At 36.6% G+C, this 19,284-nt stretch overlaps 1 protein-coding gene across 1 annotated transcript in view; it reads right to left on the bottom strand.

Moving 5' to 3' along the window:
- Positions 1-897: 897 nt before the first annotated feature.
- The window catches only part of LOC131148616 (callose synthase 3), a 75,909-nt gene continuing 57,522 nt past the window's right edge, over positions 898-19,284 (bottom strand). The window contains exons 30-43 of the mRNA XM_058098452.1: positions 17,475-17,584; positions 17,232-17,354; positions 16,962-17,030; positions 16,642-16,828; positions 16,398-16,557; positions 6,405-6,524; positions 6,185-6,303; positions 6,020-6,103; positions 4,075-4,187; positions 3,536-3,765; positions 2,647-3,444; positions 2,492-2,542; positions 1,801-1,986; positions 898-1,406 (exon numbers count right to left, since the gene is read on the bottom strand). Coding sequence (XP_057954435.1) covers positions 1,158-1,406; positions 1,801-1,986; positions 2,492-2,542; positions 2,647-3,444; positions 3,536-3,765; positions 4,075-4,187; positions 6,020-6,103; positions 6,185-6,303; positions 6,405-6,524; positions 16,398-16,557; positions 16,642-16,828; positions 16,962-17,030; positions 17,232-17,354; positions 17,475-17,584 — 2,599 coding nt within the window. The 3' untranslated portion in view covers positions 898-1,157. The remainder of the gene's footprint in view (positions 1,407-1,800; positions 1,987-2,491; positions 2,543-2,646; positions 3,445-3,535; positions 3,766-4,074; positions 4,188-6,019; positions 6,104-6,184; positions 6,304-6,404; positions 6,525-16,397; positions 16,558-16,641; positions 16,829-16,961; positions 17,031-17,231; positions 17,355-17,474; positions 17,585-19,284) is intronic.

Raw genomic sequence — 19,284 nt, 5'->3', positions numbered from 1 at the left:
TCATCACACCCCTTAGTTCAATTTAGTCTCCTCTCCAAAATTCTCATTACTGAGAGTTTTAAAACAAATGCTCGCCAAAATTTTAATTATTATAAGTAAAAAAAGTATTATAATTAAATTAATTACTAAAGTAGACATTGTTCACTATAAAAAAATTTCCATAAGTAGAATAATCAACTTATTGTGTGAACCATAATCAAGTAAAAACTAATATTAAGACATGATACTCATTTCTACGGAAACTAGTGAAAATTCTATCAAACTTGATTAAGTATTGTGAGAAATCAAAAACCCTTCATATAATTTCATTAGTGATGCAATCCTTTAAGTCATATATATATACATCTGATCTTGCCCTTTCTGGAACACAAAATGATACATTCTTTACCAATAAATTGTTTAATGAAATTCTTGACTTCAATCAATGTACCTATTATCTATACATGAATCAAGACATCATTTCTAGTCTTGATTAATAATTTAAATATGTACGAACGAAGATCACAGAGACATATACATATTCACTTCACATGCAACCTTAGTTTTATGCCTTCACTTCGATCAAGCTAAAATTTGAAGGTACACACTAGTTTAATATTTTATTTTCAGCCAGCAATCTACTGACTCTCTTCGAGTGTTATGATGGCATGATTTTTAAGTTAACACAATTTAATGTGATTTTTTAATTCATTAAAGGGAATATTGATGGCATGAAATATGTATTGATATATAATTAATAAAAATTGAATAATATCTCTACTGATAAAGTTAATGGCATTTCATTTTTTTTTTTTGGAAAGTATAAATTGAAATCATATAATGAATTCTATTTGTGTTGTCACCGCACACCATAAACCATCTTCAGAGATCAGAATTTAGTTTCGTCCCAACAGTTCATTTTTGACAAAAAGGATTTTCATCATTCAAAAAAGCTTACCATTCTATACAACATTGCATTTTCAGCAACAGATACGAGCGTGGCTGGCACTGATGAGTTCCAAATTATATAAAAAAAAAAGGAAAGAAAAAAAAAAAAACAGAAAAAGCAAAAGAAAAGAGCACTGCCTGCATCTATAATTACAACAGCAGTAATTTCCAATGGGGAAGGATTTTCTACAAATCTATCTGATAAACAAGATTGTTTGCTGTCACTAAGATCATTCTTTGTTGCGAGAAGAACGATCCTTCCGATGCCCGCCAAGAATACGAGAAATTTGTAGACCTCTGCTGAATGCTTGGTTGAAAAGCATTCGGGTTTGGAATTCTGATACAAAAGGAAACCAGGCAAGAAACGCAACTGGGGTGAACAGAAGCCAACCCATCACAATTTCATAGCCACGAGCAAGTGTCTGAACCGATCCCCAAAACCCAGCCCGGTGAACAAGAGGCTTGCAAGCTTGGGCAACCTGGAAAGCAATAGGGGGGGAAAGAAAGCAAAAAGGGAAATCACAGCTTAAACGAGCACAACTTAATAGTTACTTTCATATAGGAAGCAAATTGGTGCACAGCTGCCTCCAAGGACATCAAACAAGTAAGACTCCAAGCGTTTCATCCATAAAAAAGAGACTAGTTCAAAATAACAAGACAGCTACAATTATTAGCACTTTTCATCTTGGTGGTAACAAACAATTAATCTTAAGTGGGAATATATGTCCAGGTTAATGAATATGCAGCATGTTCAATTTGGGTGCCAGAGATTTCAAGCTTCAATTTATGGACCAACAAAATCATATGGAAAAGAGAATTCTGAACGAATTGAGTAAACAATAAAAATATGCAAGGGGGAGATATTTCACTGACCAGAAGCAAACCCCAACCAGTTGGCATGAAGGCAAGAATGCACACTACGATGTCCCGCATTGTCATGTGGGGAAGCGCAATCAGGGTGATAAGAATTGAGACAAATGTCAGGAAGATTAATCCCTTGATTAGCCGAAACATGAGTTGAAAATTTGCACTGAATTTTCGCCGACCAACAGAGACAGTCTGAGAAAAGTAAGGGAACACAATTTAAAAGCCGACAAAAGGAACAAACTCACATGCAACCTTACCAAAATCAGCAATGATCAAATTTCTTATATTCTTCGATTTGGAAGCTATCCAATATTGTACATATTATGAGAAAAAACACCAAATAAAATCATACCCAACCATCTGAAACAAAAGAAACAAAAAAACATAAAATAAAATAAAAAAGGCCTTGCCAAGTGAGAATTGACCCCAAATTCAACACCCAGCTACACTGGCTCTGGCAGCCTCCACTTTTCAAAATTTAAAGAATATCTTGGGACAAGTCAGTTGACTCCCAAAAACAGAGACCAATGAACCACAACTAGAGTATAACCATGGAGAGCATATCCCTATACTACAGTCAGAAAAAATAAATTGAATGCTGCATGGAGGACCAACTAAAGAGAGATTCTGCCATGATAGAAATAAGAATTTTGCACTAACTTTCATCATAAATAATGTTTAAGAATTTTGCACTAACCTTCATGACAAACAATATTAGAAAGATAACCAGCCAAGACACACCATAAACCTGTCATTAAGTACAAAAAACAAGAATAAGTTTGTTACTGCATTGCAAAGAAGAGGAGAAGAAAAAGCCAAGCAAGGAAAATAAAACTGGCAGGCAAGTCATACCAGAAAACTTTTGGTGTTCTTTGTAATGTTTAGGTGATAAACAAGTCCATATTGATAGATAAAGAACCGCAGAGATAGCAGTATCTCAGCAATGATACCACGCTTTCCAGAATAGCGAAGATGTTCTTGCTCTTCCTCCCACCATGATTCCCAACTTTTTTCAGAGGGTACACCAATACCTCCTCGGTTATTTATCCACTTGTTCCAATCAGTCCAATCATCAACAATCTTCTGCCATTCAAAACCAGAAGGATTGAAGAGGAAGGGGGCAAAAAGCCAAGTTCCAACCATGAACCACATTGATGCAGTGATCAATACATAGGCTACTGCACTCCTATAAGAACTGCCAAATATTTGGTACACAATAAGCAAAATCATCAGTTCAATTCCCTTTACGAAATGACTGCGGGAGTAGAGTCTGTAGTTCTCAGCAAACTTGGCATGGAACACCACAAACCCTCTGCCTGTAGGCCTGTATTTTGCACCTCCATGAAGCATCGTCCTTCCGTAGTAGTGGGTCTTTGTTCCAAGAGAAAATGTGAAAAATACAGGTGCCAATTGTAATTGCATCAGTATGAATTCACTCAGTGCAGTTCGAAAACCCCTTTCTAAACCAATTTCCATCAACATAGGCAAGGCCATCAAATATCCTATCTGCACAAAAGATTGAGAAGCAAGAGCCACCTGAAGAGGCTTGTTGTCACGAATTGCTGGTTGAGTGCTCAGTCCTTCTTCAAGCCCACTGAGGACGAGATAAAGGCGCCCATACAGAAATACGTATACAGTGAGCACAGTTATCTGTCAGGAGCAAACAAGGAAAAGTTCAGAAAATCTCCCTCATAACATAAACCCTCTTGAACCGTGAAAGAGGGTAAATTTAGCAGCATACCAGTGTACTGATGTAGAAACCAACAGTGGTAAAATAACATGACAGCATCCGGAAAAAGTCAAAACGGTGCCCAAGCCTGTATATATCACGACTTAATGTCTGCTCTCCATTTCCATTAGCTATTTTCGCCTCAAACAGAGAAATCTGGTTCAGACCCACATCCCTTCCTTTCCCAACTTGTATATACTCGTGATGAGTAACATTGCCCTCACGAAGTGTAGAATTAAAACCTGCACCCATGGTCACATTATAGAAGTAACATGGTCAAGCTAGCATAGTATTCCCAAAAAACCAACTCACAAAAGCAGAGACATGAAGGGGAGCTCAAGTGCAACGGTAAGGTTGTCCGTGTGACATGGAGGTCACAGGTTTGATGTGTGGAAACAGCCTCTTGCAAAAATATAAGGTAAGACTGTATACTATAGATCCATTGTAGTCCACCCCTTTCCCGGACCCTGCATACGCAGGAGCTTTGTGCACCACACTGCCCTTTTCTTTTTTTTTTTACAAAAGGAGAGACGTCTAGAGTAGAAGCATACCTGCAAATATGTCCTCACTTAAATTGATAATCTTAGAAGCTTTACTGACACCTCCTCTTGTCAGGTGAAACAGCCTATCAAACACATCCGGATGACCATAATGGAATCGAACCCTGGAAACAAGGAAACAAGCAAAGTTATTTTGTTAAGATTAAATAAACATTTAAGCAAACAAAAGAACAAATGATTAACACAAGCTCGTACGCTAGAGAAACACTTGTCTGCATTCTGGCTTGCACCAACTATCGAGGTAGAAATGGAGTCAAGGCAGGAATGGAACCGTTATATGAATGCAATTACTGCATTTGGTTTGTCACACAAAATGACTGTTTGCTTGTTATTGTTGTTGAGGGTTGTAGTTGTCCAGGAAAAAAGAGCGTTAGTAATGGAATTGTAATCCCTACCTGTAAAAGGTGGAATCACCATTTTCTTGAATGAGGGAATTAGAATTTCGGCTGGAATGCATTCTTTTATGTGAACCAAACATTGGAAAGGGAATCGAGGTCTGCACTCCCATTCCATTTCAACCCTAATTTTGTAAGTCAAGTGTAGGATTTATATAAGAGTAGTTAAACTAACTAGGAATGAGTTAGTAAGGATCTAACAACCCTCAAATTGTAGAAGAGAATTTCCCCAGATTGTGTAAATTGGTGGAAAAGGATTCTTGTGGCCAGCTCCACCTAGTGGGACTTAAGGCTTGGTTTGTTCGTTGCCGTATAGATATACATAGTATTTAGAATCTTATGATTCACAACTCGATTTATATGATTTGTATCAATTGCACACCAAATTGATTTGTATCTTACTAGAGAATCAAAAACCAACGAATTGTTGCCGCATCAAGGTGAATCTAATGAATCGATCTGAACCCATCGATTCACACAATTCTAGGCCTATCATATCCCGTTAGACCTATCATATAACAAATTCCAAATTGAAGTTCAAGATCTGAATTCCATGCTCCCATATGGAAAATATGAGTAAGAAATCTATACAAATGATAAAAGAAACGCTTCCCAACTTTTTTATATAAATTTGGAAAATTGGAAAATAAGGTGGTATTATTGTAATTATTAGAAAAAATGAAAATGAAAAATGAAACCATTTCACCAGAAAATAGTGCCATTTTTTTTTTGTTATCATTTATTTCATATAAATGTTCCAAAATGATTTCTTTTTTTGTTGTGATTTTTGGAAACTAAATTGGAAAATGAAAACTGTCTTCTAAAACTAAATAGGCCCTTAGGTCCTGCATTGCCTTCACAAAACCGTTCCCTACTCTTAAGAGGAGTATGCCATTCTACCATTGAGAAGGGGGAGAGCACTAATTGGCAAAAGTGGTAGGTGGTACTCATGTTTTGTTGTGTTATTAAGATTCAAAGGTTGATTCTTTAAGTAGTTCGTTCGTTTATTACCAAATTTGTTCGAGTTAATTGGTTTTTTTCCTTTTTAATTGGGAAATCATATGCATGAAATATGATTTTTTAAATTGTTGACAAACACCAAAAGTTCAGTTTTTGTTAGCTTCTCTCGACTCCTTTCCTTAAACAACACAAAGTTCATTTTTTATATTTTTTTTTGACTCCTTCCTTTATGCTTTATTGTTGAGGAGAAAGCATACACATGAAAACATGATTTTTTACTTGTCAAACTTAAACATTTAATACAACTTTTCTTGTTTTTAGTATATTAGTACATGCATATCATCTGGAAATGATTTTGTGAAGGATGAGAGAAATTTTCTCTGTGAATCAAACTGTGGTGCAGTGAAGGATTCATGACATACTCGACACAACACACAAACACAAAACACAAATACCTAAATACCTATTATACTTTTACACCTCCACAATGTAACTGTATAAATGTGCAAATGTTATTGAGAAGAAACAATGAAAATGTAGGCGCATGAAGCAAGGAATTACACAACAATAAGAGATCTTACTTCAGTGGGTTGGCCAATAATCTCTGGCCAATAGTTACAAAACTCGTCTCTTGATTTGACATGAACCATGCAAGAGAAGACACACTGAACAGAGTAGACAAATAATCAGCAAAACATAAGGATAAAAAGGTATATAGTAGCAATACAACTTATAATTGAACCCACCTTCCAGTAAATATATGCTCCCTCAGACCAAGTATTGTAGGAAACCTCACACCATCATGCTTTTTAAGAAATTCTTGAAGCAAATTCCTCATTTTTAAGGCCTCTTCCATGTAATTATCCTACAGACGTAGAAATTTTAACAAGCAGAAAACAGAGAGAGAGAGTGAGAGAGAGAGAAAGATCCTTACTCATCAGAAGAAAAAAAACGATCATTATCTACCTGGTTCATATCAATTGTTTGCAAGCCTTCTCCTCGCGTGAAAATGATAGCATGGTTCTGATTTTCAGGCTTCCCCTCACCCAAGATGGCGGGTCCTGGAAGTCTTATTCGATAAATAACCTGTTTGTAGACATTTAGATGATCATAATTTTTAGCTTGCCACACACTGATAAAAATGGACACTAAAAATTACTAGTATGCTAAAAACAAAAGTTAATTACAAAAGCCAAATGTAACCAACCCCCCCCCCCCCCCCCCCGCGGCGGCATCCTCCTCTGCCACCCTCCCTCTCCTCTTTTAAGAAGAGCATTCATAGAAATTCATTGTCAGTATACAGTTGGGTGAACACAAGGGCAGGGTTCTACTTTGGTGTGGCCTTAAGCAAATAATAGTTTTTTATTTTTTTTCTCTGTAATGCACATCAACCGAATCATTTGTTGATTGAAAAGAAACAGAGACATTACTAATGAGAAAAGAAATTACAAGGAGCAGCATAAGAAATCCTTCTACAAGATAAACAAAAAAGACAAATAAAATCAAAATAACACTGCCCACCAATCACAGTAAATCTGAAAAGTAAACTTTTCTAAACAGCCCACCGCAAAAGCACACAAAGAGGCCAAATACCAAATCCTATCTCGGGGATTTAGAGATACTCTCTTCAAGCATTCTTCTCCAACCGTAACCCTGACAAAACAGCAAAAATTATGCATCTACAGAAAGATGGCACATCTTTACCCCTTCAAAAACCTGAAAATGAGAGAGCCAAAGCCTCCCCTGACTTCGGACAAACCCAACTCTCTCCAAATAAGCCAAAAAGATTATTCCACACCCTCCAAGAAACGGAGCAACAAAGAAACAGGTAAGAGACATATTCTGAACTATAAAAAAAGAATAGGGGGGGGGGGGTGTGGGTGGGTGGTGGAGAAGAACCAACCAAGCAAAAGCCTTAATCTTTTGAGGGGATTTTGGGCTTCCAAATAGAACTATGGAGCGAGAAGTACAAGTTTTGATGGGTCAAATGCTCAGAAAAGGAGTTACAAGAGTGCTCCCTCAAAGGATCAAGAATCCACAATGGTCCCTACTACCCTCCAACAAACATAATAAGGAGGTGAAATACTGAGATCCAACACCTCCCTATCATTGAGAGCCCTATCAAAATGGAAATCTCATGATAAATCCTCCCTATTTGAAATAAAACAATGAAGAAATAGGTCACCGTGAAAAGTGGACAGTCCACACAAACCCAGAAAAAAGTGCAAAGCGAAGAACTCCCCATCCAAATGTCTCCCCAAAAATGAATGCAGCCCATGACTCACAAAAAATTTTCTATAAGGAATAAAAAGAGGATATAACTATGATATACCCTTCCAACAACTGCGACAAGCACACAAAATTAGCATCCCATCCATTACCCTGCAAGCCAAATTTACTTTTAATTACTTTGTGCCTGAGGGAAGACTCCTCTAAGGGAAAATGCCAGAACCATTTACCCATTAAAGCAATATTCTTAGATACCAGCTTTCCAAGACCCAAAGCCACCCTCCTTTTTATACCTACAAACAACCTCTCAAATCCCAACTAACCAAATGATCCTTTATCTCCCAACCCAGATCATATGAAATCTCTCATGATTTCCTGAATATGTAGCTACTACCGTAGGAATTCTAAAAATGGATAAGTAAATCGAATGGGATACTAGCAAGATAAGCTTGAATAAGTGTAATATGCCCATCTAGAGAAAATATAGTACTCTTCCACCCATCCAACCTTTAGTAAAACTTCTACAACACATGATCCCAAAACCCCATTTGCCCTAGGATTACTACCTAGAAGAACTCCAAAATAACTTACAAGGCCAGTCAAGAATACCACACCAATCTAAGGACACTAAAATTAATACAAGCTATCCCACTCTTCCCCAAATCTATTTTTAAATCAAAAGCTATCTCAAACAATTGCAAGATAATAGGAATATTTAGAAAAAATCCCTATGATCCTCTAAGATGTTAGAAAAAAATATGTTATTTTAGTAATTAGGTTGCGTGAATGGGGATTTTTTGTCCTTAAAATCTTTTTTATTCTTATTACAAATGAAGTGGGCAGACTTGGAGCTGAGCCCAAGTTCTTTTTCTTCTCCTCCTCTTCTTCTCTTCATCAATTTTTTTATTCTTATTACAAATGAAGTGGACGGACGTGGAGCTGTACCCCTGAGTTCTTTTTCTTCTCCTCTTCTTCTCTTCATCTCTAACCCTAGATGCTGTATTTTCTTCCTTTAATTCTTTAATAATTTATTTCAGATTTACAACATGGTACCAAAGCAGTAATTTTTTTTTCATAATAAAAGAAGTTATATTAGATAGAGAAAGAGAAATTACAATGAAAGAGGACAAGAAGTCCATCCCAAAATAAAATAAAATAAAACGAAAAAAAATTAACAATTAAACAAGGAACCCCCTCTTCACTTTTTTTCCTTCATAGTTCACCGAACTCTTCAAGTTAGTCAACTCCATTTGATCCTTTTTAGCTCTGTTTTTACCCCTGACAAGAGGCACTTCATTTTCCCCAAGATCACAAAACTTTAAATCCAGTTTATCCATGAGATCTTGAACCTCAATATCATTCCCTAGAACCTCCTTCATCGGTGTAGGTAAAATATCGTCCTTGCACTGCAGTTCATTAACCAAATTGTCATTGTCAAATATGGAGATACCCTCCAATCCTTCCAAAGGGATTGGATGTACATATGATAAGTTCCCTAAACTGTCATTGGAGACAGAAACATGCCTACATTGTTCCCTAATTTCATCCAATAGTAACCACCACAACTGACTCACTTAGACCATCATTTTCATTATATGATATATCCCCCCATTTCAATACCTACTTTCCTTTGCTAACTGCATCATAAGAATTACCTGTCTTTTTCTTAGCATTTATGTCTTCCACAACAGCCACTCTTTCCCTTTTGGCATGAAGAATTACCAAAACAATTTGACAATTTAGGAATGAGTGCCATATTTTTTTGGGATCTGCAATCCTCTTGATCCACTGTGATAGGCTCAATCACAGCCATACCATACTCTCGTAATGGAGCAGACTCATTGATAGTTTTGATGGCAAGAAATTCATTATAAGGAATAATAGCAAAAGCGCCCTCTACAAGTTATCAATCTGGTTATTTGTGCTCATTAAATGGTGAAAACCAGCCTGTGCATCTTCAGTAGACTTTCTAGATATTTCATCCCCTTCCACATGCTGACCATATAAAATACAATCACCTAAACCTGCTAGGATATTAGAAGGGACCTCACTCTGTGGCCTATTTGGTGAAAAATCCATCAAACTTTTATCTAACCCCTATCAAACTCCCATAAACTCTCCAATATCAACACTTTCCTTGCCATTCTCATCCTCTTGAAAAGAGATATCTTTAAACTGCTCATCCACTTGTTTCTTAGGACCATCCAAATGAACAAAGTTGAGAAGAGAAGGCTTTTTTTTTCACCACAAAAATATGTAAATTATTACATTTAGCAACTTCCTGTTCTACACATCCTTCCACATTCCTTTGTTTATCATCAACACCCCTTTTAGAGCATTCTTCACATGATGGCTGGGATTTTCTATGCTGCTCCTACTTTTATTGAGTCTTTGCCCTTCAAGTTCTACATCCCCTTTGTCTTCACTAGCCTCCTCCTGTTTTACCAGTTGGGTTTCTTCAGTCCTAGTAACCCCAATGCAAAATTTTTTTACCATAACCTGTTGCTTATTCCCCACATTTATTAGAAAAAGGCCCATTCCCCTATTTACCACTTAAACCTAGTTTTGCAGCCCCCTTATAGCCTTTAGTAGGCCAATTATCACTAGGCTCAAATTTTAAATAGCTCCTATCTTTAAAATTGAAACCCCCAACCAAGTCCTAATATCCCCTCTTTCCCATCATAAATTTCCCATTGGAATGTAGGATCAACAATATTATGAAATTCTTGATAGAAGAGTTCCAATGATTACAAACCACTCCCTCATCGGTGAAAGTGACAACTTTTGCTGGAGCTGATTGATAAGCTCAGCGTAGGTTATATTTGACCTTGTCATTGCTGCAACACTCCCCCTTTTCTCCATCCCTTGAAGATGTCGATTCACAGTCTATATGACAAAAATCATTCCTTTAGCCTTTTCAATACTTCCACCTCGACCAGCGAAATCCTTTTAAGTGCTTTCCATTACCCAGCTGTTTTGAAGGAAATGAACAAAGTTGCTTCGATCTCCCTCTTTGTACCTCTACAAGCACAAAAACTTCCCCACAAGTTCCCAAGTAGCATCAGAAGAAGAAATCCACCTTCTATCTAGGACAACAGATCTTCAATACTCTTGTCAAACCAACACAACCCTAGCCAAAAATCCCTTATCTGATGCATTAACCACTGTAATTCTTCATGGTTCAACACTAAAGACGACATTCAGCTACCCGCAAACTCGGTTATACAAGTTGCATCATTCCCCATTTGTCAAAATTGCAAATTTTTCTATCCTCCTTAAAAGAATGGCGAAACCACATGCAATCTAAAGCTAATTGTTTAAGATAGCCAGGGTAAGACATTTTAAGGAAGGAATTGGTAGAGAAGAGTAAGAAATTAGGTAGAGCTAAGGAAGAAAACTGGATACAGGATCGAAAGATTCAGCTACAGAAGATTGAAATCACAAATATGTTCATTTGAAAAGACGATACGAAAATGGCCTTCACCAGATTTCATTAGAGAAGACAAGAATTCAAAAGACCATCATGGGAGAAGAAACCCATGGCGGAGAAGAAACCTCATGATCCCCATTAGCATGATTTTTCTCTGAAAGAGAAAATTAAGGGAGAGAAATAGGAGGAAGATAAGAAGGGAGAACAGGAGAAAAACTCCAAGATGATAAAATCTGCCTTGTATATATGATGAGTAATTGAGTCAAATGGAAGACCTAAACTCAATTAAAGGTCTCACCCTCTATTTATACTATACGTTAGTACAATAAGAATGACCAAAATACCCTTACTAACTCACACTTATTACTAACAAAACTCTAACACATAATAATAGTGCTAAAAGACTAAATAACCATTAACACTCCCCCTCAAGCTGCAGCATTATATATCATATGCTCCTAGCTTGTTACAAATGAATTTCACACAAGCACCTCCTAAGGCTTTAATAAACAAATCAGCAAGCTAAAACTCAGAATTCGCATAAGTGGCTGTAATGAGCTTCTATACAAGTTTCTCTCGAATAAAGTGGCAATCAACTTCAATGTGCTTTGTCCTCTCATAAAAGACTGGGTTGGAGGCAATATGAATAGCAGCTCGATTATCACACACCAACTCTATAGGCTAAGAATGTGGAAAACCTACTTCTTTAAACATGTTCTTCAAGCAAACAAGTTTACAGGTATTGTGCACCAGAGCCCTATACTCTGACTCAGCACTCAACCTGGCAACACAGTTTGTTTCTTACTTTTCCAAAACACCAAATTACCACCGACAAAGATACAATACCTGGTTGTGGATCTTCGATCGGAAGGTGATCCGACCCAATCTGCATCTGTATATTTCTAAATATGAGTGTGACCCCGATCCTAATATAAGAGACCCCGATCCTGGTCCACTTTTGAGATATCTCTAAATGCGAATTATTGAATCCTAGTGACTTGTTCTCAAGGAATCAAGAAACTAACTCACAACACTTGTTGTGATGGATATATCTAGTCGAGTGACTGGGAGATGATTCAACTTTCCAACAAGTTTTTGGTACCGATCTAGATTAGGCAACAAATCACCCATATCTGGCATCAACTTGCTATTGGGATCCATGGGTGTGTCAACAAGTTTGGATCCCAATGACCCCGTCTCATCTAAAAGATCAAGAACATACTCCCTATATGACTAGATAGTTCCCCATACAAGATCTCGATACGTCTATAATCAAGAAGTACTTCAATGGTCCCAAGTCTTTGGTCTAAAACTTACTCTTTAGAAAAAGCTTTAGGTCCTGGATGCCATGATCATCATCACCAACGATCACAATGTCATCCACATATATAATAAGAAAAATACTACTCGATGGAGTTTGACAACCCCTTTCGACGTCACGTCTCATCTCTCTCCGACGGCCGATTTGGACCTCTCATCTCTCTCCAGCAACCCTCTATAGCCTCTCGGCTCTCTCTGCGAACCCCTACAACTTCTCTGCTTCGAGATCTATTCTCAGTCTGAGGTCTCTACTCAAACTAATTCGAGGATTCAACTCTCGCTCTCTCCAGTGTTGTTCGTAGCAGACTCCCAATGTTGTTCCAGTGTTGATTTAGATTTAGATTCTTAGAATCTTGGATGATGAGAAATTGTGATACTTTAATTTGGCTTTTTCTCTTCTTTTTGTAATGTTATGGCTCATGCTTAATTTTAAACATGTATTGTTTGAGTTTGTCAGCTAAAATTGGCCTACATGATATTTAAAAATTATGTATTTATTTTTTTCTCCATTATTCTTAATTTTTTCTCATTTCTTTACTATATATAAATAGATTTTATTTATTAATTTTTAAAAAATACTGTCCCAAAATGCTTATGCCTCAATGCCTTAAGGCTAATGCCTCTCCTTACGCCTTCCCCTTTTAAAACATTAGTCTGAATAATCCAAACCATACACCTAAGTATACCCCTTAGCAACAAGGCGGGTCTTTAGACGAGCCACAGAATCATGAGGATTGACTTTCACATTGTACACCCAACGACAACCAACCATAGACTTATCAGGAGGAAGAGGTATCATATCATGTAGTGCATGCATCTCTTCAACCATTGCCATCCTCCACCCAGAATGGGATAGGTCTTTAAAAATAGACCTTGGAAGAGAAACATAAGATAGAGTACTAACAAAATCGTAATAAAAGAATGACAAGAATAAATAAAAATAAATAAATAAATAAACAAAACAAAACAAAATTAGAGATCAGATGTTGGGTACAAGTGCATTTACCTTTTCGAACAAGTATTGCAGATACTAGGTTTGGATTTGGAAGGCAAGGCAGAGGAAGGGACTCATCAAGGTCAACCGAACTCAAGGAATAAGATTAATATGGTGTAGAAAGGTGACATCAGCAAAGACAAAATCAATGTAAAGAAGGACCATAACATTGATATCCCTTTTGAGTATAGGAATAGCCCACAAAAACAAATTGGATAGCCCAAGGATCCAACTTATGGACTTGGGAGATAATTGATGGACAAAGGACAACCAAATATACAAGAAGGAAGGAAGAACAAAGGAGCCCTAGGAAAAAAAACGAAATATGGGATTATACGACCAAGGACAGAGGATGACATTTTATAGATGAAGGAGCAAGCTATGAGCACAACATCACTCTAAAAGACTGGGGACATTCACCTAATACAATATGGTACGAATGACTTCAAGGATGTCTTTTTTTTTTTCACCCTGCAACTCCATTTTGTTATGGAGTGTGGGCACAAGAGGACTTTGCATCATACTAGAGTTAGTCATACAAGTACTAAATTGGGTACTGAAGTACTCCTTAGCATTATCACTACAAAGTATCCTAACTAGCATGTTAAATTGAGTCTTTATTTGGGAACAGAAAGCACAAAAGATATCAAACCCCTCAGAAAGATCTTTCATTAAATATAACCAAGTCATCCCAAAGTAGTCAACCCCAACTTTGACATCACACAACTAGGACCCCAAATAAAAAATGGATAAGCATGAAAGGGAACATGACCATGCTTGCCCAATTGACAGGATTCGAACTCAACATTAGACACAAAACTAAACGTAGGAACTAGCTGTTTCAACTTGTCCAAGGAGGGTTGACCAAGGCGACAATGGATTTGAAGTGGTGTAGCTGCGACTATGCAATGGGTGAAGAAGGCGACTCAAAGTGGTAAATTCCACGATTACCTCACGTCTTGTGCCAATTGTCTTTCCCGTCTTTAGATCCTAAATAACCATGGAATCAGGAAGGAATGTGATAGAACAATTTACTGACTTAGTAAGTTTACTAACTGACATAAGATTAGAAGGAGATTTAGAAATGTATAAAGTGGACGAAGGAGAGATGGAAGGAGTAGGATTTACCATTCCTTTCCACTTAACAACAATAGTTGACCCAACCAGCGAGGGTAACTTCAAGGAGATTCTTACGATATTGGAGATCAGAAAAGAAGTTGGTTACAGAATCAATAATCCAAGGACTAGTAGGAAGGATACCATATGGCGTGCATGTTAACACTGGAGGAGTCCATAGGTGTGCTTGATGCACATGTGTGAGCACCAACTTAACCCAAAAGCTTAAGCCTATTGGGTCTTGGGTCCAACCATGTATATAAGCACCCATCATCCACTTACTTTTTACAATGTGGGACAAACTCACAAGTGGAATTCTCAACTATGCAGACTTTAGGACTACCTTTCTAGGCAAAAGAAGCAATGTGATAAGATGCTTGTTGAGACAATTGAGAAACCTAGAATACTCCTTTGATATAGTAAAAGCAAATGGTTCACTCAAAGAAGTGGCTAACGAAGGAATCATACTTTTGGGATTTGCAAACGCCATCCCAACATTCACAAAATCAAACCAATGATCATAAGATTAATTGCTGGAACAATTGGAACAACCACGAACAAGGTGACCCACCATGAACAAGCCACAGATAAATCAGTACAAGGCTGCCATAGCACCAAGAAACTCACATGCAGCCCCAAGAAGCAACACTCAGCACTGGAACAATTGGAGAGGTGAACCACCGAAACTACCATGAACAACCAACAACCTCAGATGCAGCCCCAAGAAAGCAACACTGCCACCGCCACACACACAATAAAAAGAAAAAACAGCTTATGAGATGTGCCACTGCCCCAAGAAGGTCACCAATGACTGTTACTAACACTGAAAAACAACTAACGAATTACCATGAGTGCATTGTCACAACAAAGATTGGATCTTGGAGCAAAAACACATGCCCAACAGCTTGATATTTTGGTATATGGAAGGAATTAGAATAGTGAATCAAAAAACATAGCAAATCCCACTGTTTCAGACCCAATAAACTCATTAACAATTGATAAACAGCTTCACAAAGCATCAAACAACCATTCCTTGGGTGCTGCACTGCCACGGACGAGGTGAACAACTCACCAACGGATATAGCACTGCCACAGCTCACAACTGAACATATGAATGCCGCCATGGCTCCAAAAAACTCATAAAGAAGCCCTCACAAGCCTTGAACAGACATTAACAGAATGCCACGAATGCATACTCAGAAAAGATTGATTTTTTTGTGCAAAAAACTGACCTAACAGCTTGATAATATAGTCTAGAGAAGGAATCAGAGCATGGCAGAGGGGAAAAAAAAAGGACAGAAATTCACTCACGTGCCGGCACGGGGTTCAGCCCTGCCAGCATTTGGTCAGTGCATGGGAGCGTGTGGGGACTCCTCTGGCGATGGGGTTTTGTGGTCGTCTCGGGGGGGGGGGGCTGGGGCTCTGTTTATGGGTGTATGGCTGGTTTGGTGAAATAATATGGGATGAAGGTGAATCTAGGAAGGACAGTCACGAGAATGGTGCTTTCAGGCGATGGCTGAGGAGAGTAGGGTTTAGTTTGGATCATGCTCTGAAACCATTTTGAGTAATTGGGTAAAATGGAAGACCTAAACTCAATGATAGGCCTCTCGCTATTTATAAATATATGAAAGTACAATAGAAATGACCATAACACCCTTACTAACTCTCACTTATTACTAAAAAAGCTCTTAACACATAATAATAATAATGCTAAAAGACTAAATAACCATTAACGTGTATGATGCATGCATCCAAAACAGTATATCACTGGCCAATGGAAAATAGAATTACAACACCACAAAAATTATAGATTCCATATCGAAATTTTGAGTAATGGATCCATCATATAGTTTTTAATAATATTTTTCACCTGATCTAAATTTTGAACTGGCTCTGAAGAATTTATGGACTTTGGCATGGCAGCTTTCACTAGAGCAGAATAGTAGAGTTTCTTATTGGCACCCCTTTTGGATCTGTCTTGGTTAGCTTCTTCAACTTCATCAATGTAAGCTACACGGAGAGATGGGTACCTGCCACAGTGATAGAGGTCATCAGGCTGTAAGTTAAATAAACAAATAAATCCATAAGAAAAAAAATTGCAGTGCGGGACATACTTGTTCATAAGCTTTAGAATGTCCTGTGCATGAGGATCGCCAGATCGCTTCTGAATCCCATATTGCTGACATGACACCACATATGTGAACTTCATGTCAGCTACTGCTTGACATGATGTCCATAGTCTTTTCCCTTCAGGTTGTTCCTCAGTATTTAATTCAATGGACTTATAGCCAGCCATTAATTCTGGTCCATGCAAACAGTTAAGTTACAATTCCATTAAAAGAATGTGCGCTTCAGGAAAAAAAAAAAAAAGGTATTGGACAGGAGAATAGCAGAACACCATAAAAAATCCATGATTTCGAAAAGAATCAAATACCTTCATGTTCAGCCATATCAAGAAATGCCTGAAGCTCCAAAGCCTTGCGGCAATACATCATACCTCTCACTGGCATTTGAAAAAATATCAGGCATTTGTCAAATGAAGAGATACCAAGGCTATTCCCTATAAACATTCCACCACCCAGCCCCTCCCAAGAAAAATGACCAAAAGAAAAAAATAATAATAATAAAAGAAAAGGAAAAAAAAAACAAGAACAAAAAAAATGCAAGAACAATAACAAATGGGAAAGGCCTGGCCACACATTACCAGTTTTAGTCAATGTTTGCCCCCTGTAAGATGCCCAAAGACGCAATTCTTCTTCTAAATCTTCAGATTCTCTAAGTTCTTCTTCACTGCATTTCACACGCTCGAGAAAGTTTTTCCATTCATCTAAAAAAAAAAAAAAAATATTGGCCAATTTAGTATCCATATCACAGAAGTTTTAAAATGCAAAATAAACACTTGTCCATCACTTAATCTACTTTAGCAATTGAAAAGCAAAAGACACACCAGGAAAAATTTTCTGCAAGTAGAAGAGGATAGAAACCCCGTCTTCATTCGGCACCTCCAATTCAGATGAGGAAAAAAGTACCTCTTCTGTGTAGTAAGGAGTTAAAACACTGCAAGAAGCACAATTGTGCGTCAGAAAACGTATAGGAGAAAATGCAGTCAACCAATGGTTTTGCATCATATTAAACCACAGCAAAGGAAATTAATGCCAATAATTAATTAGCTTGTAATACTGAAAAAGAATACCGGAGACATGGACAAATTTCATCATCATAAATTTCATAAAACATGAATCTATATTACCTAGAACTATTTTACCTAGATCATTAACATTTAAAGAAGAATCAAAACCAATATTATTAAAAGATAAGCCTCCAAGTAGTAGATGTCTTTCAGGAAGAATATTAGCACCCCCTAATCTACATAATAAAAAAGACAATAACGAAATATTAGAGAAACAAATCGAAGAATTAAGAAGTAATATTCAAGAGTTAGATCGAAAAATATAACAATGTATAGACGAGGACCTTATCATAAAGGATCTAATAAAGAACTAAAGAAAGAAGAATTAAATCAGTTAATAGAATTATTAAGAGAATTTAGAAATACTATAAATAATGAAGTAAATATATCTCAGCAAAAATAAAAAACTTTAAACAGCATTCAAGGATTAATAGATTGTTTTACTAAACAAGAAAAAAGAATAAAAGATGAATCATCTATAATTTTAGAAAAATTAGAAAAAATAGAACAACGATTGGAGTTCATAGAAAATAATCAAGTTGATTATAGCCTCAGTAAAATATTAGAAGAAATCAGTTAAAAATGGAAATTAATGAGCTTCGTGCTCAAATAAAAGAATCTCGAGTAAGCATATATAAGAAAGAAAGAACACAATTGTTCTCAAACATCGATAAGACCCAAACAGAATGTAAAAACCAGGATTCATGAGTATTTATAATAGAAGAATAATAAAGGATAAAGAATTGAAGAAAAAAGTTAATATCAAAACATTGAGGAAAAATTGGTATAAAGAATTAAGAAAAACTTGGAGAAAAAGTTGGAAAAAAGAGTTAAGAAAAAGTTGGTATCAGAGCCTAGTTGGCGAAAACTGGAAAGATGAATGATAAAATAAACAATATAATAAAAGAAAAAGATATTAAGAAAAAGGATAAACTTTTAATAGAATTAAAAGAAGAAATAATAAACTATAATCCACCATTAGATATAAATAATTTAGATACTACCGCATGGTATGCAGGATATGGAACTAAACCCGGAATACCTTATAAAGGAAAAGCTATACAAATTACTCAAAACTTAGATAATAATGCAGAGTATTTATTTCAATCAGACTTCAAGAATGCTAATAGAGTAACTGAAATGCTAAGAGCAATAAATGCAGTAATAAATAACCACACTGAAATCTTAAGTTATATAGCCACTAGTCAGATAAGAACAGATACAATATTACAAGAAAAATATAAAGAGGCGAGAAAAGATGCAAAAAAGGTCGTTAGTGAAGCTAAACACAGATCATTTAAAAGTTTGTATGATAGATTAGATACAAAAGAAGGAGAAAGAGATATATTTAAACTTGCTAAAGCTAGAGAAAAGAAGAGTAAAGACTTAAAAAATGTAAAATGTATAAAAAGTGAGAATGACATTGTCTTGGTTAAAGAGGAAGACATAAAAGATAGATGGCGAAATTACTTTAGTAAGTTATTTATGAAAACCAAATAGAAGGCTTAAACTTAGAATTGACAAATGGGGAAAATACTAAAAATATGAAATTTATTCGCAAAATTAG

Source organism: Malania oleifera, chromosome 2, assembly GCF_029873635.1.
Source record: "Malania oleifera isolate guangnan ecotype guangnan chromosome 2, ASM2987363v1, whole genome shotgun sequence".
Classification (NCBI taxonomy): Eukaryota; Viridiplantae; Streptophyta; class Magnoliopsida; order Santalales; family Ximeniaceae; genus Malania; species Malania oleifera.
Note: the sequence above shows the minus strand (reverse complement) of the source record. Positions and strands in the feature narration are given on the sequence as shown.